This window comes from Lissotriton helveticus, chromosome 12 (assembly GCF_964261635.1).
Source record: "Lissotriton helveticus chromosome 12, aLisHel1.1, whole genome shotgun sequence".
In the NCBI taxonomy this organism is placed as follows: domain Eukaryota; kingdom Metazoa; phylum Chordata; class Amphibia; order Caudata; family Salamandridae; genus Lissotriton; species Lissotriton helveticus.
The window spans coordinates 194,601,550-194,624,324 of NC_136073.1; the positions used below are offsets into that span (position 1 = coordinate 194,601,550).

Genomic DNA, 22,775 nt, shown 5'->3' on the forward strand with positions numbered 1-22,775 from the left:
CCCGGAGAAAGGGGTGTTTCGATGGCCCTCCAGCCGTCCCCGGACGCCTGGTTTCGATCGCCCTCCGGCCTCCCTGGGCGCTGGCTCCACCCCCCTGCTGGGTGTCTGGACACCCTCATCCCAGCCCCTCTAACCCCCAGGCGCGAGGGTCCGGACATCAAAGGACTCCAGTCCTATATCTGGGCCAGCCCTGGATTAGGACGTCAGTTGTATCCTGGACTGGAAGCCCTGCTGACGCTGTCACGGCCGACACCAGAAGAACTCCTTGCCTGTAACTTGAAGAGACCCTGAAAGCCTGCTGGCGCTGCCGCGGCCCACCTTTGCTGACCCATCTTGAGAGCCTGCTGGCGCTGCCGCGGCCCACCTTTGCTGCACCATCTTGAGAGCCTGCTGGCGCTGCCGCGGCTGAACCATCTTGAGAGCCCGCTGGCGCTGCCGCGGCTGAACCATCTTGAGGGCCTGCTGGCGCTGCCGCGGCTGAACCATCTTGAGGGCCTGCTGGCGCTGCCGCGGCTGAACCATCTTGAGAGCCTGCTGGCGCTGCCGCGGCTGAACCATCTTGAGAGCCTGCTGGCGCTGCCGCGGCTGACCCATCTTGAGAGCCTGCTGGCGCTGCCGCGGCTCGACCTCTAGCAACCCCCGGCTCGAGGATTGAGAGCTGTGCGCAGGGTATCCCTTCCTGTATCCCTACCGAGACTGTCCCGCTACCCTGTCCCTTTTACGAGACTCTACAGATCCCTCGATCTGCCTGTATATACCGCTGAGACCCAGCAACCTTTATTCTTGATAAAGCCTAAGAACTTAACCTCTGGTGTGGTGTCCGTTTGTAGTGTTGTGGTTACTCTGCTGTACGATCCTAGGAGAGGGCCCTATTCCAGGAGGCCTCTCGACAACGCTCGGCTACTTCTCGAAGAAGGGGTGGACCTAGGGGTGGTCAGTCAGACATCTTCTGCCTCCCCCGGGGTCGCCTTTCTAATATTGGTGGCAAGCGACGGGATCCGAGCCGACGCAGATCGTACAGAGGGTGATTCACTCACTACCGAGAAAAACACACCACGACCATGACTACGCAAGAGACAAGACCGACTACGGAATTCCAGAAAGAGAAAATGGAAGATTACAGTCACAAAGAATTAAAACAATTCTGCAAAGATCTGGGCATCGCTACCACTGGGCTAAGCACCAAGGAAGACTTTAAATCAGCCCTACAAGCATGGGTGGACACCGATGACACTCCACCCCGGAATGAAGACAACCCGGGCCCGAGCGGATGCCCGGAGACCGACACGACCCCAGCGGGGGAGAGACCCGCCAATCCAGACACGAGCCCCCACGAAGACGCCCAAGAGCGAGAGAGGAACCGGCTCCACGAGTTGGAGCCCGCCCGACTCCGGTTGGATGGAGAACTACAGCTGGAGGAAAGGAAAATCGCACTCGAGCAACGACGGCTAGAAGGAGACCTAGAAGAGAAGAGAAGAGAAGACAAAGAGACCTCGATGAAAAGAGACTCATGCTCGAGCATGAGCGCGGCCGAAAAGAACTAGAACTCAAAGCCAAAACGAATGATGACAACGCCTCCGGGGGCAAGACCTCGCCCCCGCCCTTGGACACAAAGGTGCACATACCCAAGGATGTCGTCAAGGAATATTACAAGAACGACGACATCCAACAGTGGTTCAAAGCCTACGAGGTCGCCATGACCGCCCATCGAGTACCCCTCAAGGACTGGGGCGCCGGCCTGTGGGGGAAGTTCGTCAATGAGGGGAGAGACGCCCTGCTAGAGCTCCCCGACGCCGAGATGACCTTGTACGAGCACATGAAAACCGCTCTCCTCACTCGCTATGGACTCACCCCCGAGATGTACCGGCAGCGATTCCGAGACTGTAAAAAAATACCCGGTACCACTTGGGTGGAATACGTGAACTTTTAGAGCAGAGCCTTCGAGGGGTGGATCAAAGGCAGCAAGGTCACCACCTACCAGCAGTTGGTCGACCTCATTATATGGGAACATTTGTCCAACAACTGCTTCATCGAACTCCGGCAGCACCTCCTCGACAGCAAACTAACTGAGCCCCGAAAACTCGCTGTCGAGGCGGATAGATGGGTGAGCACCCGAGTCCCCCGGAGTCCGATGGGAGACTACGGCCGGGGATCCCCGGGGATCCACCGACCACGGGGCGGCGGAGGAGGCCAGAGCAGGGGACGAGACACCCCCACGGGGTCTTCCCCTACCTCCACTTCACCAGCCCTGGGCCGAAGGGGGGTTCCCCTAGCCCGACCCGGGCCCCGCCTGAATGTGACGTGCCACAGATGCCAGCGACAGGGTCACTACGCGAATGACCCCCTCTGCCCGATGAACCAGCGACCCGGCACCACCGGTCCTCCCAACCGCCAGATCGCGGCCGCCGCCCTGGGGGAAGAAAGAAGCGAGGACGACGACAACGACCACGAGCAGGCCGAGTGGGAGCCCGCCGCCATGATCTTGGCATGCCTGGGTGATCGAGACATGGTCCCCCGAGACCCAATTCCAGGCAACACCCAGAAATATCGCCAATGGGTCACCATCAACGGCCGCCGGGCCGAAGCCCTCCGAGACACTGGAGCCAGCGTAACAGCGGTCCGACGCCACTTGGTGACCCCAGAGCAAGTTCTCCCCAATATCATGTGCCCGGTGCGGACGGCGGACAACTCCGAGAGTTTGTGCCAGATGGCCCGCATCCCCTTCGAATGGGGAGGGGTGTCGGGTATGCTGAAGGTGACCGTCCGGGACGATGCCCCCGTGGACTGCCTCCTCGGGAACGACCTGGAAAGTTCCCCCTGGGCCAGCGTCGAGCGGAGAGAGCATCTGGGGATGCTAGGCCTTCCAGAGTGGGTCTGTGCGACCACCCACTCCATGTCCGCCCGAGCCTTCGCCCCACCAGAGGATGCTCCAACCGAGGAACCAGAGTGGCCCGCACCGCCACCGCCCGCCGTCCCCGAGGACGCCGACCCTGAACCTGGCCCCCAGGGGCCCAACCATGAAGACCTCACCGAGCTCGGCCACCTTCCAGAACTAGCTCAATGGCGCCAAGAAGGTGGCCCCACCTGCGAACAATTCCGGCAGGAACAGAAAACCTGTCCCTCCCTCGAGGGAATCCGACAACAAGCTGCCACTCAAGCCGCTGGAGGTCCCTCGGGGTCCCACTGGGTCTATTGGGACCACGACCTTCTCTACAGCGAGCAGAAAGTTGCCGAACTAGGGACCAGCCGAGTACTGGTCGTTCCCCTCCGTTTCAGAGACTTCCTCTTGAACTTGGCACACGACGTGCCCCTCGCCGGGCACCTAGGGCAGGATAAAACTTACAGCCGCCTGGTGACCCATTTCTACTGGCCAAAGATGCGCAACAATGTGCACAACCACTGCCGATCCTGTCCGACGTGTCAAGCCAGCGGGAAGAGCGGGGGAAAAGTCAAGGCCCCACTCCAGCCCTTTCCTGTGGTCACCACCCCCTTCGAGAGAGTGGGGATCGACATTGTGGGACCCTTGGACCCCCGCACCTCTCAAGGGCACCGCTTCATCCTCGTCCTGGTGGACCATGCCACCCGCTATCCTGAGGCCATCCCCCTCCGGACCATCACGGCCCCAGTAGTAGGCCGAGCACTGATGGGGATCTTCTCCAGGGTCGGCTTCCCCCGGGAAGTCGTGAGTGATCGGGGTACAAACTTTATCTCCAAACATATGCGATCCCTGTGGCAACAGTGCGGGGTCACATATAAGTTCACCACCCCGTATCACCCCCAAGGAAATGGACTTGTAGAACGGTTTAACCGGACACTGAAGGGAATGATCAAAGGCTTAGACGAGCCCCTACGACGCAGATGGGACGTCCTGCTGCCCTGCCTCCTGTTTGCGTATCGAGAGGTACCCCAGAAGTCCCTGGGGTTCAGCCCCTTTGAACTATTGTATGGACACCCGGTCCGAGGCCCCCTCAGCCTGGTCAAAGAAGGCTGGGAGACGGCTGTCCGAGGTGCCCCACCAGATGTCTACCAGTACCTCCTGACACTCCGCAACCAGACTCGGAAGTTCCGGGAACTTGCCGAGGCCAACCTCGAGGCCAGTCAGGAGGAGATGAAACGCTGGTATGACCAGAACGCCTCATCCATTGAATTCGAGCCAGGCCAGCAAGTCTGGGTCATGTCCCCAGTTGAACCTTGCGCCCTCCAGGACAAATGGACGGGGCCCTTCAAAGTGGTGGAGCGCACGAGCCCCGTCACTTACCTGGTGGACCTGGAATCCCCCCGGAACCCCCTCCGGGTTCTGCACGCTAACCGGCTCAAGCCACACTTCGCCCGCACGGAACTGAGTCTGCTGCTAGCGACCGATGACGGAGCTGAAGACGACTCCGAACCCGTACCAGATCTCATGAGCCTCACCGAGAAAGACGGCTCCTTCGAGGGGGTCACGCTCTCCTCTACCCTGACCCCAGAACAGCACCAAGACTGCCGGGAGCTGCTGGGGCAATTTGCAGACCTGTTCTCCCTCACCCCTGGAGTCACCCGGTGGTGTGTCCACGATGTGGACACCGGAGACAACCCGCCTGTAAGACACCGAGCTTTCCGAGTGCCCGACCGAGTTCGGGCCTGCATTCAATCCGAAGTGGCCAAGATGCTAGCTCTGGGGGTAGTCGAACCCTCCGACAGTCCCTGGGCCAGCCCGGTTGTCCTGGTCCCCAAAGCCACCGTCCCTGACGCACCCCCGGAGCTCCGGTTCTGTGTTGACTACCGGGGGCTGAATGCAGTCACCCGGACCGACGCCCATCCCATCCCCCGGGCGGATGAACTGATCGATCGCCTGGGGGCCGCCAAATATCTTAGCATCTTCGACCTCACGGCGGGGTATTGGCAGATCGGCCTCACCCCTAGAGCACAAGAGCGATCGGCCTTCTCGACCCCTGATGGCCACTACCACTTCAAAGTGATGCCATTTGGCATGAAAAACACCCCAGCCACCTTCCAGAGACTCGTGAACCGGGTACTGGCCGGACTCGAAGAATTCAGTGCCGCCTATCTCGACGACATTGCGGTGTACAGCCGCCACTGGGGTGAGCACCTGACCCACCTCCGGGAGGTCCTGTCGGCCCTCCGACAGGCCGGACTAACAATAAAGGCCAGCAAGTGCCAGATCGGCAAAGGGTCCGTGACGTATCTGGGACAGCAAGTGGGGAGCGGCCTGGTGGCTCCCCTCCAGCCAAAGATTGACGCCATCCGGGCCTGGGAGCCCCCCGTCACCCAGACCGCCGTCCGAGTCTTCCTGGGGCTCACTGGATACTATCGGCGCTTCATAAAAGACTATGGAAGCATTGTGGGACCCCTCACAGAACTGACCTCCAAGAGGCTACCCCAAAAGGTGCGCTGGACCCCAGAATGCCAAACAGCCTTCGAGGCTCTAAAGACTGCCATTTGCACCGCCCCTGTGCTCCAGGCCCCCGACTACAGCAGAGAGTTTGTGGTCCAAACCGACGCCTCGGAACACGGCATTGGGGCGGTCCTCTCACAAGTGAACCCGGAGGGAATAGACCTCCCCGTTGCCTTCATCAGCCGGCGGCTGCTGGCCAGAGAACAGCGCTGGAGCACCATCGAGAGGGAAGCCTTCGCCGTCGTGTGGGCACTAAAGAAGCTCCGACCCTACCTCTTCGGCACCCACTTCCGGGTCCAGACAGACCACCGACCCCTGCGGTGGTTGATGCAGATGCGGGGAGAAAACCCGAAACTGTTGCGATGGTCCATCTCCCTGCAAGGGATGGACTTCACTGTGGAGCATCGCCCCGGCAACGACCACGCCAATGCTGACGGCCTGTCCCGATTCTTCCGCCTCGGCGAGGAGAATCCCCAAGAAGATGGGTGACTCTCCCCTGCCTTCAGCTGGGGGGGGGGGACGCGTGTTGGACCCAGCCTCATGGCGTGGTCCTACCCCTCCCGCATGGCGGGCCCAGGACGACATCGGCCCTCCACCCAGCATCAGGCAGCCCTTTTGCCCGACACTGCACGCCCCAACATGGCTGGTCCGGCCACCATCCCGGACCCCCACTGCCGACCTGGCTCCATCGTGGGCCCCTCACGACCTAAGCACGAGGCCGCGCCCGACTCCATCTTGGACCCACCACGTCACGACCACGTGGCCTCGGCCCCGGGCCAGGCCCCAGCGAAGCCCAGACATCGAGGCACCAAGATCCACCCAGGTGGTTGAGTGGCCACTCAACAGATCCCGGAGAAAGGGTTGTTTCGATGGCCCTCCAGCCGTCCCCGGACGCCTGGTTTCGATCGCCCTCCGGCCTCCCTGGGCGCTGGCTCCACCCCCCTGCTGGGTGTCTGGACACCCTCATCCCGGCCCCTCTGACCCCCAGGCACGAGGGTCCGGACATCAAAGGACTCCAGTCCTATATCTGGGCCAGCCCTGGATTAGGACGTCAGTTGTATCCTGGACTGGAAGCCCTGCTGACGCTGTCACGGCCGACACCAGAAGAACTCCTTGCCTGTAACCTTAAGAGACCCTGAGAGCCTGCTGGCGCTGCCGCGGCCCACCTTTGCTGACCCATCTTGAGAGCCTGCTGGCGCTGCCGCGGCTGAACCATGTTGAGAGCCTGCTGGCGCTGCCGCGGCTGAACCATCTTGAGGGCCTGCTGGCGCTGCCGCGGCTGAACCATCTTGAGAGCCTGCTGGCGCTGCCGCGGCTGAACCATCTTGAGAGCCTGCTGGCGCTGCCGCGGCGGAACCATGTTGAGAGCCTGCTGGCGCTGCCGCGGCTGACCCATCTTGAGAGCCTGCTGGCGCTGCCGCGGCTTTACCTCTAAGAACCCCCGGCTCGAGGATTGAGAGCTGTGCGCAGGGTATCCCTTCCTGTATCCCTACCGAGACTGTCCCGCTACCCTGTCCCTTTTACGAGACTCTACAGATCCCTCGATCTGCCTGTATATACCGCCGAGACCCAGCAACCTTTATTCTTGATAAAGCCTAAGAACTTAACCTCTGGTGTGGTGTCCGTTTGTAGTGTTGTGGTTACTCTGCTGTACGATCCTAGGAGAGGGCCCTCTCCCAGGAGGCCTCTCGACAACGCTCGGCTACTTCTCGACGGAGGGGTGGACCTAGGGGTGGTCAGTCAGACATCTTCTGCCTCCCCCGGGGTCGCCTTTCTAACAGCAACACACACACACAGCAACACACACACACACACACACACAGCCACACACACACACACACAGCGCCTCCCACACACACACAGAGCCACCCCCCACACAAACACAGAGACACCCCACACAAACACAGAGCCCCCCCACACAAACACAGAGCCACCCCACACAAACACAGAGCCACCCCACACAAACACAGAGCCCCCCCACACAAACACAGACCCCCCCCACACAAACACAGAGCCCCCCCACACACACAGAGCCCCCCCACACACACAGAGCCCCCTCACACACACAGAGCCCCCTCACACACACAGAGCCCACCCCCACACACAGAGCCCCCCACACACACAGAGCCCCCCCCACACACACAGAGCCCCCCCCACACACACAGAGCCCCCCCCACACACACAGAGCCCACACACACACAGAGCCCACACACACACAGAGCCCACACACACACAGACACAGAGCCCCCCACACACACACAGAGCCCACACACACACACAGAGCCCCCCACACACACACAGAGCCCCCACACACACACAGAGCCCCCCACACACACACAGAGCCACACACACACACACACAGCCACACACACACAGCCACACACACACAGCCACACACACACAGCCACACACACACAGCCACACACACACAGCCACACACACACACAGCCACACACACACACAGCCACACACACACACAGCCACACACACACACAGCCACATACACACACACAGCCACATACACACACACAGCCACATACACACACACAGCCACATACACACACACAGCCACACACACACAGCCACACACACACAGCCACACACAGCCACACACACACAGCCACACACACACACAGCCACACACACACAGCCACACACACAGCCACACAAACACACAGCCACACACAGCCACACACACACACAGCCACACACAGCCACACACAGCCACACACAGCCACACACACACAGCCACACACAGCCACAGCCACACACAGCCACAGCCACACACACAGCCACAGCCACACACACACAGCCACACACACACAGCCACACACACACACACACACACACACACACACACACACACACACACACACAGCCACACACACACACACACAGCCACACACACACACACACAGCCACACACACACAGCCACACACACACAGCCACACACACACAGCCACACACACACAGCCACACACAGCCACACACACACAGCCACACACACACAGCCACACACACACAGCCACACACACACAGCCACAACACAGCCACAACACAGCCACAACACAGCCACAACACAGCCACAACACAGCCACAACACAGCCACACACACACAAACACAGCCACACACACACACAAACACAGCCACACACACACACACGGAGCCACACACACACACACACACAGAACCCCACACACACAGAACCACACACACACACACAGGGGCTCCCCGGAACGTGACACAGCTGAGGCTCAGGCACGAGCAGCACATCTGCTTGTAGGATTTATACTATGGTGTAAAGTGGTGGCAAACGCGTGTGATATTTTGTAAGTTGGAAGAGGATGGGCACGAGAATGATGTGATCTGGGTCAACAGCAGATACTGAAAATGTGATATTTTATTTTTTGGGTGCATACACGTAATGAAGCAGATGTGGTTCTAAAGCCTCCAAGACAGCGCTGGCCCTCTGATTGAAGGGGAGGGTGGCAGAGACTGACCAAATGCCCACTCATGGCCGAGTGTCACTTTCGAGGCAACCGTCCGCATCGCTCTACTTCAGGGTGCAGAATTGCGAAGAGAAATGGGCGCACATGCAGGACCCCCTGGAGAATGGGGTGAACTAGGCTTGCTCCTGGACCGTGAGGCTCCTTGCAGCCAAGGAAGTAGCCGCTGTTTCCGTATCGCCAGTGCAGCTGAGCTGATCACAGCCTCCGTTTCTCAATTTCTCTGGTTTCGAGTTGGTGGCAAGCCTGACCCCGGAGGGAGGCACCGGAATCTGCTGAGAAGACTAGCCCAGCTCTGGGATCAGAGTGCCAGTGGGACCGGAGTGCCAGCTCGGTGATCTCCAGGGCACTCGCTGCAGCTCTGCTCCAGTCCTATTGGTGCAGAGAGCAGTTGGATGCAAGGCAGGTAAATCGAGAAAGGGTCTGAACCAGCCTCTTTCCCAGGTGTGAAGTGACCCCCGCTATTTGCTGATTTCACGAGAAACTGATCAGGCGCTCCCTGGTGCCTCAGCATGAAGGTGTCTGTCAGCCCGGCTTCGGAAATCTCAGGCCACTTTAGAAGAGAAGGGAAAAAGGCAGTAGGCGGGCACGTTCCGGAGAGAGGGAGTGCGTGGGGGTGAGGACCCAGAACTCCAGTAAAACTGTAGCACACCCAGCCCACACGAAGGATCCCACAGCGAAGACGCTGCGGGCCCTGGTTACTAGACCTCTCCTGTCATTCAATCACAATTACCAGTGTCTATCTACCCATCCACCACACCGTTCTAGGTATAGCATCATATCCTCAAGTGTCTCTGCAGCTAATCAAATGTTCCCAGTAAAGCTCTTTGTAGCTCCTCGAAGTTATCTCAGCGCTACATCAAAATGAGAAGATTGCCCAATTCGCAGAATGTCTATGTGGTAGCGATGGCTGGCTGTCTATTTGGTGACAGGGTTTTAAAGACATTCACCCGTGATGCATGTTGGGATGTGTAGTTTTGCTTTGCCCGGCGTAACTGAGTGTCTGCAGTCTATCACTGCTGTGGGGGCTAAAATGCCAATACCAGGTGCTGTACATGGCGCAGGGGGCATGGCAGACCCTGATGCACTTTATTCACTTATCTCCATTGATCGAATGGTCATGGTAAACATGGAAATTCGCTAGCACACCGCTGTCACTCACTCCTCAGGCCCGGTGTATGGCAAGTGCAAAAAGGAGATACAATTAAAAAACACACGCCCTCACCTCTGCTGCAGATGTTGCTTTCCCACCAACGTATGCTGGTGCTGCTGCTGCTGCCGGGGGCGCGGCTTGGACACCCCGTGTCCGTGATGGGGCAGCTCCTGTCCTTCCTAGCGGGATATGCCGAGGTGATTGCTGACTCGCCACACAGGGAGTCATGCCCTCAGTCAGGGAGGCCCTGCTGATTCCTCTGGGCTGCAGTCCATAAGCGCTGCCGGCTTCAAGGTGCCCCGTCCCGAGTGACGCAGCTTCAGCGCCTCCTGGAGCGGGTCTCCGCGCTTCGAGGCGCTCAGCGGCAGTTTCGACCTGCGGCAGCAGAGCAAGCGTCAGACACTGGTCGCCTGTGCACCCTGCTCGTCTCGTACCCCAAGCTGCATTCCCTGTGCCCGGGAGTGCGCGACCCCCTGTCGGATCGGAGCAGGCTGTGGTTTCTAAGCAGTCCTCGGCTTGGATCATTTTGAATGGCAGAACGAATTCCGGCTCGATCTGGTGCGCGGGCAGTTTGCAGAGAGTGAGTGTCAGGATGGGAGGAGGGAGGTGTGAGGGCAGGAGCTCTGCGCCCTTAGCCGAGAGGATTAGGGCCCTGCTGGGCTGAGAGGGTCCTGCTTGTGTACATAGTGCTTCAATAGGCCGAGATCGGCTAGTGTCTGATCCAGCGCGCAGCTGGGCCACCCCTGCAGGCTGCAGCTGAATAAAGATGCGAGGGGGGAAAGTTATCAAGCACAAAAGAAAGCAGCGTTAACTCGTTTTCAAACTACTGTGCGCGTTTTTTAAATATTGTTTTTAAAACGCAATAGACATTTACATTATTCAATGTATACTCCATGAGATCACTTAAACACCGGTTCTACGTTTCCAATATATTGTTTTATTCGGATTAAAAACTCATAACACTTAACATATATCACTCCATACATCGCAACAAACGAGAAGAATAGGAGAGTCCCCTGCGGCTGTTCCGGTCCTCCACTGTGAGGGCGAGGTAGGTAAGCGAGGCTGCTGCGAGGGGCGGAGGATACTGGTGGACTGTGTGCGGCCAGCGCCGCTGAGGCTGTGAACTAAGAGTCCGGAGGGGGAAGCGGTGCCCCTCCCCGGTTTGTTGTGACCCCCTGCATTCGCCCAACTCAGCAAAGGAATCAACGAGACCCTGTGCAGCCCGTGATGCAAGAGGGCCTGCGGCGATGGGCAGAGCAAGAACAAGCACGGGACAGCGGACAGCCTGCACACACTAAAGCCAGCCCCCCCCCCTGCTAAGTGCACAGACCGCCGGTAGTAACGTATGTCCCCGCGGAGCCAGGGAGCGTGAGGATCCTGCCGTGAGGGGCTAAGAACTACCACCAAAAGCGCGAGACCAAAGAGACCGCGTGGGTGAAGCCATGCCATGTCTGTAAGCCCTGTCCTTTAAGAGAGGAGCGCTCTACACGACCACGTTTCTCCGAGGCGAAGCAAGAATGATTCTGAGAAACGCAGCGTCATTTTGGGATTCGGGGTCGTGTTTTTCGTTCTCTCCTCTTCCCATTGGCTGGATGGTAAAAATCCAGCCAATGGGAAGAGGAGAGAAAGAAACTAAAAAACACACCCCGAATCCCAAAAAGACGGGGCTTGAACGGAGTGACGCCCCTCTCCTCCAATGGCTGGCCAGCATTTACGAGGCCAGCCAATGGAGAAGAGGGGCGGGTTCAAACCCCGTTCTCTAAAACATCAGTTTTCTCCCAGCGAGAGCTGCGCAAGCGCAGCCTTCGCTAGGCGAAACCTAAAAAGTAGTCTGAAGGGTTGTTACTCGCTACCAGCAAGCATTCGCTAGTAGGGAACTGCAGAGAATCTTACTTTAGCGAGAAAAGTCACAAAAGTAAAAAAAATTGGCATAGCGGTCATATAGTATGGAGAAGGATACAATCACGTGACGGTCCGACGGGGCCTTTTGTCGCAATTTATCCAATTTTTCCAGCTCTTTTATCTCACGGTTTCTGGCGTTGTTAAATTTCTTGATCTCTGCCTGTTGTGAAAGAAAAGCATGCTTAAACCAAAGTAACACTGCATTCTGCTCAATAAAATGATGTAACTGCTCCACCGCACTTACCCGTTTTATTTTAATAAGCGAGCCATATGTTTTGAGTGGGGTGACAACCTTCAATTCCAACCTTTCCACCTGAAAGGTAAAAACATACAGAGTTGATCACATGTTCCTTCTATTTCCGCTTTAAAGATTATTAAAACGAGTAACTAGAGCTCTCTTTCGAGTGCGGTTTTGTGGCCACCCATCTTGCACGTGCATTGTGTTTCAAACAAGCAGTCCATGAAACCAGGTTTGTTCCTTACGACAGAATTTCCCAAACGGTTTCACATTTTTACATCTCAACACAAGCTCTCAATTCTCTGTGGACAGAGGGTGAGTGATCTAAGCAAGAGTCTGACAGTTCAAACGTCACACGACCAGAAAAACTGGTAATATACTATAGTATTTATTCTGCAAAATTCTCCCAATGTAGCGCATAACACTGTGGTCCTTCTTTTTAAGCTTTACCAGGTTCGTTCACTAGCAACTATGAAAAAAAAGTATCAGAACTTCCAAAGCAATAGGCTTTAAATATCCCTATACTCGTGGCATATTACTAAGATGTACTGCTGTGTATGGACCCTTTTGTACATAGAGCTTGAATTTTACTTTCTCTTCTGCCCTTAATTATTATGGCCAAGGCTCCCGTTTTTATGGTATTTATTTTTTTAACATTTCCATCTGTATTGATCGATATTTATTTGTTTACCCAGGCAATTGTTATTTATCCCTTTTTAGCAAATTAGGAAGTAAAAAATAACAAAACACTACACCCACAGGTAAATATTAGCATTATATACAAATATATGTTAAGCTATGCCTTTATTTAAGGCCATCTCCTCCCATTTTTTACCTTCCCATTCTGTCTTTGTGCTCAGCCACTGGCTGAAGGACAGCAGAGAGAGTAACCCACAAGAAGCATCAGTTTCTGTATTTATCTGCATTTAAAAATAAATTCAGACAGGGAACATATTGCTTTATGTCTGTATGCCGAATGGATGAAAAACAGTCGCCTGAAACTGAACTCGGACAAGACTGAAGTCCTCCGCCTCCGCCTGGGACACCTCCTGCACACAACCTGGCGTTCAACCTGTACTCATCACTATCAATGACCCAGCAAGTCAACGCCGCCGACTCCTCCTGCTCCAACACCTTCCGCATGCTCCGCAAAATCTACAGATGGATCCCCACCAGAACCAGAAGGACAGTCACCCAGGCCCTCGTCAGCAGCAGGATGGACAACGGCAGCACCCTCTACGCGGGAACAACGGCCAAACTCCAGAAAAGACTTCAACGCATACAGAATGCCTCTGCATGCCTCATTCTCGACATCTCCCGCCGCAGCCACATCACTGCCCACCTGAGAGACCTGCACTGGCTCCCCGTCAACAAGAGGATCACCTACAAGCTCTTCACCCACGCTCACAAAGCACTCCACAATGCCGGACCAACATACCTCAACAAACGACTCACTTTCTACACTCCCAACTGCCAACTTCGCTCCGCTGACCTCGCCACCGTTCCAGGCATCCACTGAACGACCACCGGCGGCAGATCATTCTCTCACCTCGCCGCCAAGACATGAAAACCCTCCCCATCCACCTGTGACAGACCCAGGACCTGCTGACCTTCAGGAGACTTCTCAAGACCCGGCTGTTTGAGCAGTAGCAGCACCTCCCCCTCGACCCTCACCCCCACCTCATAGCGCCTTGAGACCCCCATGGGTGAGTAGTGCACCCTACAAATGCTTGATTGATTGATTAACTGTAAAAATCAGTAAAAAAGAAAACTGGGAGCCTCAGTTATGGCCAATGAACTGCTAACTTTCATGATATGCTCTGCACAACTGAGATAATAATAGGTTTTGAACAAGGAGCTCATCTGCTTATGCATGATGACATTTAACTCCCAAGGTGGGGCAGATTAACTATCAGGAGGAACGCCTTTCCTAAGGATTTCTAAAAAACAATCATTTACTGAAATGGTGAAAACAGAGCCCAACATTTCAGAGAGGTACCAATAAGAGCTAAATGTACTTTTATAGAGCAAAGCTGGGTCAATCTGCTTCTGGAAGCAACAAATGAAGTATCTACGGGGGAACTGTGTAATTTTTAGTTTGGTGGGCAACCCACCAGGCTTCAAGAAGATCCATCTGTGTCCTTCTGGGCCGCATTTGTAGAAGCATTTCCTGTAAAGCTGCAACACCTGGGGACAGCCATATTTTACCGGCAGCCCAGTATTTTGTTCAACTTGACAAGCAAGGTAGTATTCTTGCATCATGTGTTACATGTTGATTTTACTTGCCAGGGCCACCCTGTGTCACATGCTAATTTTGGGATACTTTTCATAAACCATGCATGATCTCTGGAGTAGAGTGCCTGGATCAGCCAGTCTTCCAGTATGAATAGACATTTTCTTCATGCTTCAGAAGGCTGACTCTACTGCAATGCACTTGGAAAATACCAAAGTCCCTGACTTCAAACAGAAAAGCAAGACACTATACTGCTGCATCCATCAAGAGGTATCTTTCCCAGCTGATTGCTGCCATGACACTGTGCAAACCCAGATATTCACCCTTTATGCCATTGGGAGCCACACGGCTCAGTCTTGACCCCCTCTTCTTCTCAATCTATTCCACCCCTATCCTTGCTTCTTGGACTGCTTCTTTCGGACTTTGCTGTTACAACAGAGTGTCCATTACCTCACAGATATACATTGGCCTTGGTTTGAACAACCCCCCAAGCCACCCTAAGGTTTGTGGGTCCTCCAAGGCACAGGGCCTGTGTCACATCCCTGCCCCATATCTACTGATCTTTCTCCGTTTTTGATTCCGCTTTTAATATTACCAAATTGGATTGCATATATCTTCCTCTCATCCCAGAGAAAACCAAGATTGTTTTTTTTTTTCCCTTCATCTTCTCATGTGCGGGCCCTCCGTTCATACATTATTGCCTTGCAACTTTCTCCCTTTGTCGTCAATGGACCATTATCTTGAAGAGATCTTTCACTTGTCTCTTTTCGCAACACAACTGATTTGCTTTTCACACTATTAAGAATCATCCCTACTCTCTTCTACCCTCAATATGGACTTCAACTTCCTAGTATATCTCCCTCATTATTTCCTTGCCTCTTATTTTGAAATCCACAATCAAACCTATTTTCTATCCTCCTGCTACTCCCTCTATCTCTCTCTTTACCTCCTCTGATGGATCCCACTCATTCTTTCAAGGTCAATGGATCGCTCTTTAATTTCTTAATGAAATCATGGTCTTGCCCCTCCCTACTTTACCTCCATCTTTTTCATATTGCGTGCTCAACATTTCCTTTCAATTTCTTCTTGTATCTCCTTATAATCCCTGTGCCCAGTCCTGGTTTTATTAATTTTCTCTACCAGTCTAAAAACACAGGAACTCTACCTGGCCCTATATGCTCCGCCCCCAAATGTCACATTTTCAGTTAATTTCTAAAGGGCCATCTTCTATTATCGATTTCTTCTCACTATTTGACTGATGCAGGTGGATAATTGTTCTCTCGGAATTCATGCACCACTATTTGATTTGCTAGCACAAAAGTGCTAAATAAATTGAACTAAAGGAAATAAAATGAAATGTTACACAAGACCCTTGACCTTGCTGGTTGGTCGCTCTCCCACCACACAGCTCCGCCTGTGTGTCCTGACCCTGCCCCAGCTGCCGCTGCTGTAGAAGTTGAGGCCCTCCTCCACCCGCAGGCTACCACCTGCGCCTCATCCCTGGTGGCCAGTGGTAGGCCTTAGGTTTGTATCACGGTCGCTGTCTGTCTGTCTTCCCTGTACTGCCCATACTATCTTCCTTGTGTCTGTGACCGCTGTTGCCGGTCTACCCCCTGTGCCTGCATTCTTATCTGTGCCCGTTCTCTTGCCTTCTGTTCCCTGATTGTGCTCATTTTCTTGCCTTCTGCTCCCCCTCGCTGCCCATGATTTGTGCCCATTTTCTTGCCTCCTGTTCCCTGATTGTACCCGTTTTTCGTGCCCTCTGCTCCCCTGTTTGTGCTCGTTTTCGTGCCTTCTGCTCCCCTGATTGCACTAGTTTTTCTTGCCTTCTGCTCCCCTTATTGCACTTGTTTTTCCTGCCTCTGCTCCCCTGATTGTACCTGTTTTTCGTGCCTTCTGCACCCCTGATTGCACTCGTTTTTTTTGCGTTCTGTTCCTGATTGTACTCGTTTTTCTTGCCTCTACTCCCCTTTGCGCCTCTATGCCACTCGTTTCCCCCATTTTTTGTGACCTTTCTGCCTTTTCTTGTGACCTTTCTGCCTCTGTGCCACTAGTTTCCCCACATTTTCTGCGACCTTTTCTGCCTTTTCTTGTGACCTTTGTGCCTCTGTGCCACTCGTTTCCCCCCGTTTTTTGTGACCTTTCTGCGCTTTTTTGTGACCTTTGACCCTGCTTGCAGGCAGGTCGACCCCACGCTGCTGCTCGTCACCTGACTGCCTGGTTCCTGCCTCCTTGTTTCCTGGGTTTTCCCTCCTGTCTGCCCTGTGCACCAGTTCCTCCCGCCACCCTGCCGCTCCCGATCCGACCCTTTCTCGCCACTGCATCCCTGCGGCCCCGCCCTCCCTGCACACCCATTCGCCTCCCCGCTCCCGCCTCCCAGCTGCTTCTCCCTCCCAAGCCACCTCATATGCAGGCCGAGAAGCAGCCGCGCAGCGGGCGCACCGCTGGCGTGCTGCGCCCAGACCACGCCCAGCGCCACAACCCCTGGACCCCGCGAATGCCACGACACCAGAATCCACTACGACACCAGCACCCTCCACGCACTCAATGCCGGCCGAAAACACACCTGCTTCCAGGCCGCCCCGAAACAGACCCACTGACCCTTCTCCTGCCACACCTGCAGCTTCACCTGCGACAGAACCACCAAACCTCCAAGGACTGGACCCAACCACCTCCGCTGCATACTCCTCAACACCCGCTCCGCACGCAAACACGCCGTCGTGCTCTGGGATCTGCTCGACACCTCCGCCCCAGATCGCGCCAACGGAATCGGAGGAGGAATAGCCATTGTCCAACAAGTGGAGTGGTGTGGCTCACTGGTTACAGGCGGCAGACCCGTAAGCAGAGAACGGCCCGGGACCAGGGTTCAATTCCCGACGCTGCAGGGTCGTGGACCAGGGTCAAAACGGACTTGATAATTCACGCCTCGGTGCCTACTCTAACCAGGGAACACACTCGGTAACTCTGGGCATTAAGCTTGCCTCATCTCTACAACGGCCCCCCACAGACGCCTGGTTTCACCTTGGAGATACCCAGAAAGGGAACATCTCACAGGAAAAACCAGGACGGGTTCCCCAGCGGTCTTCAGCGCCAGGATACTCCATGGAGTCGCAGTGCGCTTTACAAGTACACCCACATTTACATTTACATTTACATTTACAAGTCTACCCTCAAGGTCACCACCCAGGCAGAAGACACCCTCAACACCGCCGAACAGCTGAACTTCCGGATCCACACCGACCCCAACACCACCCTCAGAGGAACACTCATCTACAGACCCCCCGGACCCATGGCTCAGTTCAGCGACTCCATCACTGACCTCGCCAGCACCCACGCACTCGCCTCCACGGACTACATCCTCCTCGGGGACCTGATCTTCCACCTCGAGCACAACAACGACGCCAACTCCGCCACCCTGATCGACAACCTCGCCAACCTGCGCCTCGCACAACTAGTCACCGCACCGACCCATGCCGCCGGCCACACGCTGGATCCAGTCTTCACCACAGGCTCCCACGTCGCCTTCGACCACACCACCGAACTCCACTGGACCGACCACAGCTGCATCCATTTCACCTTCAAGAAACCAACCACGCACCACCGCACCCAACAGCTGCCTCACCTCTGCTGGAGCAAAGTCACCGAAGACCAGCTGATCACCTCCCTCGCCAAGAACCCACCCACCGACCCCACCAACCCAGACGCCGCAGCCCGAAACCTCAGACAGTGGATCGACGACTGCGCCAACACCCTCTCCCTGCTCAAGAAACCCTCCAACAGCCATGCCAACAAGAGAGCCACCTGGTGCACCGACGAGCTCCAGACCTCTAAACGTACATGCCGGAAATTGGAGAAGACATGGCTCCGCGAACGCACACCGGACAACCACGCAGCCCACAAGGTCGCCACCCGCAGACACCACCACCTCATCAGATTAGCCAAGAGATCCTCCTTCAAAGATCGCTCGGATAACAACGCACACAACAGCAAAGAGCTCTTCAGCATCATAAAGGAACTCTCCAACCCCAGCGGCAACGCCAACGACATCCCGCCCTCACAAGAACTGTGCGACTCACTAGCCATCTTCTTCTACCGCAAGATCGCGGACATCCACGACAGCTTCAACACCATGACTGCCCCGACTACGCCAAACTCCACCTCCCCTGTGAACAACACCAGCGCCAACCGCCTGGCCTCCTGGTCCAACGTCAATGACGACGAGACACGCAAGGTCATGAACTCCATTAACTCAGGATCTCCGTCTGACCCGTGCCCACACCACGTATTCAACAAAGACACAGCCATCGCAACCCAACTACGAAAGGTCATCAACATCTCCTTCGAAACAGTGACATTCCCGGAAAGCCAGAAGCACGCCGAAATAAATGCCCTCCTCAAGAAGCCCAAAGCGGACCCCAAGGGCCTCAAGAACTTCCGGCCCATCTCCCTGCTCCCGGCAAAGGTCATCAAGAAAATCGTCAACATGCAACTGGCCCGCCACCTCGAAGACAACAACATCTTGGACCCGTCCCAGTCCAGATTCAGACGAAACCACAGTACTGAGACAGCCCTTATCGCCGCCACAGATGACATCAGGCGCCAACTAGACAACGGCGAAACATCAGCCTTCATGCTCCTGGGCCGGTCAGCCGCCTTCAACACGGTCTGCCATCGCACTCTAAAGACACGCCTCCTAGAAGCCTGAATCCAAGAGAAGGCTCTTGACTGGACCACCTCCTTCCTCACCGGCAGAGCCCAGAGCGTCGGCCACCCACCCTTCCGATCCGAAGCCACCAACATCATCTGTGGCGTCCCCCAGGGCTCATCCCAACGCTGTTCAACGTCTACATGGCCCCCCTCGCACAAGTGGCCCGCCATCACGATCTCAACATCATCTCCTATGCTGACGACACCCAGCTCATCCTCTCCCTCACCAAGGACCCACACACCGCCAAAACCAACCTTCACGAGGGAATGGAGGCTGACGCCGATTGGATGAGAAAAAGCCGTCTGAAGCTGAACTCGGACAAGACGGAAGTCCTCATCCTCTGACCCACCCCCTCAGCCTGGGACGACTCCTGGTGGCCTACCACACTGGGAACAGCACCAACACCCACCGACCATGCACGCAATCTAGGATTCATCCTCGACTCCTCCCTCTCCATGTCTAAGCAGGTCAACGCCGTCTCCTCCTCCTACTACAATACCCTCTGCATGCTCCGCAAGTGGATCCTGACCTAAACAAGAAGAACGGTGACACGGGCCCTCGTCAGCAGCAGACTGGACTACGGCAACGCACTCTACACAGGAATCCCAGCCAAACACCTACGACGACTACAACGCATCAAAAACGCCTCCGCCCGACTGATCGTCAACGTCCCCTGCCGCAGCCACATCACCCCCCCATCTGAGAGACCTATACTGGCTCTCCGTTGACAAGAGGATCACCTTCAAGCTCCTCACTCACGCACACACAGCACTCCACAACGCCGGATCAGCCTACCTAAAAAGCAGACTCAGCTTCCACACCCCCACCCGCCAGACCCGCTCCACCAGCCTCGCCCTCGCAGCTGTCCCCCACATCCAACGAATGACCTCCGGCGGCAGATCCTTCTCCTACCTCGCCGCCAAAACCTGGAACACCCTCCCTACCCACATACGGCAGCCCAAGACCTACTCGCCTTCAGAAGACTCCTCAAGACCTGGCTCTCCGAGCAGTAGCAGCACCCCTCCCCTCAGCGCCTTGGGACCCTCACGGGTAAGTAGCGCGCTTTACAAGTACTCCGATTGATTGATTGATTGATTACAGTCTGCTATGCTGGAATATGATTTGGTGCGTTTTCTCTTATCAGCGGGGCTGATTGGTGGAAGCAGACAAGACAGCCTTTGTTCTGCAACTGTTGGGGATTACTATATCCTGGTGGATTGTATCTTTGGTGGTAAAACACATCTTTATCTTTTGTGACCTAGTGGTGGGAGAAGCATCCCCCCCATGTTCTGAGCTGGACATTAAGAACACCTACCTTTTGTCTAGTTACAACATTTTCATAGAGTTAGAGTTTGTTTTCGTTTTAATCTTCTGGATTTCTTCATTTGCACGAGACCCAAGGAGCATGTCTTCAGAAATATAAAGGTTTATGATGTATTTTCTACTTGCCATTTGCAGTGGGAGAGTTGAGCCACACCCAAAAAACATCTGGGGACCACACTTTGGAAAAGACAGGCAATGCTGAGGCCTTCATTTTCCTATCAGCTGTTTCTGATCAGTCCTTTGTGTGCCAGCTCCCAACTTGCTGTCCACACAGCAGGTCTCCCACCTCTGCACTACGCTTGCCTTTCACCCACCTTGCCTTTTTGCCCATTTCCTTTAGCCCGCTTTCAGTACTGTTGTAATCGTCTTTGCTTAGTCTGCACTGACTGTTATCGTTTTCACTAGCCTCTGGTATGGTTTTTGCTTTACACCCCTACTGTTAAATCGTTTTTGTTAGCTGTTTTCATTTGTTTTGTTTCAATATCCACTTTGTCGCTGTCTTGTGAATCCATTACTGTTTGTTTAATCACACTAACCACTTAAGTCTGTTCTTAATTGTACAGCCTCATTGTAAAGTGCAGTATTTATAGCAACCATATTACAGTGACTGTAAAAATTCCCCAGTGTATTTCCTCCTGTTTTGTGTTGCTGTAACTGCATTGGCTCGCTGCTTGCTTTTCCCACCTTTTTGCCACTCTCCCTGTCAAATCCCGCCAGCCCTGCGAACGTCCCTCCTCCCAGGAACTACTTAATGGAAGCCACAGCATGGCCTAACAGAAGGTGTGAGCAGCAGGCACACCACCAGCGTGTTAAGTCCGTCTGTGCCCCAATGTCAAGAGCCCTGGCTCTCTCGATTACTGCACCTCCTCCCACTCCTAGCCCTGTACCCCAGATTATGCAACAACAACTGCTGCCACAACTCTCCTCATTTCCCTGTAGGACATTCCTCCTGCAGGCTCTATCTTTTTTCCTGCAACACTGGAGCACCCACAATGACCATCCCCTCCTTTACGCCACTGAGATCTGGGACACCATTACTTCTCTCACATCAGACGTCCTCTTCCTCCCAGAGATCTGGCTCAACCGCCCATCTGCTCCAGACATTGGCTCAGCAACTCCCTACAGCCACAAGATAGCACACTGGGATGGCATCAACAAACAGAGGCAGAATCACCATCATCCACAAAAACAATTTACTGCACCACCACCGCAGACAACACCACCCCGATCATGGAGCACCTCGATTTCAAACTCCAAACTGGCGGCAAAACCACCATCAGAGGCACCCTCGCCCACAGACCTCCAAGACCACGCTGCAGTTTCTATAACGCTATCTCCGACGTCATCGCCCCACTCACATTAGACTTCAAACACTACATCTTCCCCAGAAACTATAATTTCAACCTTGACAACCTTAATGAAACCATCGCCGCTAACCACCCCAAAAGCATGATCAGCCTCACCCAATTAGTCACTAACACCCCCCCCCCTCCCCCCCACACACACACACACACACACACACAAAATCACAGGAGACACAATTAACTGCATCTTCACGGGCAGGGACAGAATAAAATACAGTCATGTCACCGAGCTCACCAGGACAGACCACGCCACCGTCTACTTCACCATCAAAGGATCTCCCGGCACCACCACCAAGCAGCTCAGCACTTCACACCGCAGCTGGAACAAAGTGTCAGAGAACCAGTGGACCGACCCCCTCAACACCTCCCAATCTGACTAAGCAACCAATGTAGAACAGGTGGTCAATAACTTCTGCACCTGGATCACCCACTGCGTTGACCAAGTCGCCTCCGCCAAGCAAACAAAACTCAAGAGATCCACTGAAAAGGCCAGTTGGTACACAGCAGAACTGTGAACCACGAAACAGCAAGCGATTAGAAAAGTAATGGTGCACCAGCAAGGAGCTCACGGACGGAGCCACCTTCAAGATATCCCTCAGCCAATACCACCAACTCCTAAAAGATGAAAAACAGTGCCCTAGTTGAACACATCGAAGCCAGCTCTAACCACAACAAAGAACTCTTGAACATCGTCAGAATTCTTCAACCCCTCAGCCACCGAAAACATCACCCCTTCACAGGAACTTTGCGACACCCTGGTGGACTTTTACCACAACAAAATCACCACCATCTACAAAAACCTCAAACCTCAACCTAACCCCTCAGACCTCTACAGCCTCCTCACTCCCACAGATGCAAATCCCAAACTCCTACTCACTGCCTGTGATCAGCTCACCACACAGAACATTAAAGCGGTCACAAACTCCGCTCACTCAGGAGCACCCATGG

At 54.9% G+C, this 22,775-nt stretch overlaps 1 protein-coding gene across 1 annotated transcript in view; it reads right to left on the bottom strand.

Annotated features, from left to right (window-relative positions):
• CIBAR2 (CBY1 interacting BAR domain containing 2) overlaps positions 1 to 22,775 on the bottom strand; it is a 152,155-nt gene that overhangs the window by 78,485 nt on the left and 50,895 nt on the right. Inside the window, exons 3-4 of the mRNA XM_078668368.1 lie at positions 12,206 to 12,274; positions 12,020 to 12,121 (exon numbers count right to left, since the gene is read on the bottom strand). Coding sequence (XP_078524494.1) covers positions 12,020 to 12,121; positions 12,206 to 12,274 — 171 coding nt within the window. The remainder of the gene's footprint in view (positions 1 to 12,019; positions 12,122 to 12,205; positions 12,275 to 22,775) is intronic.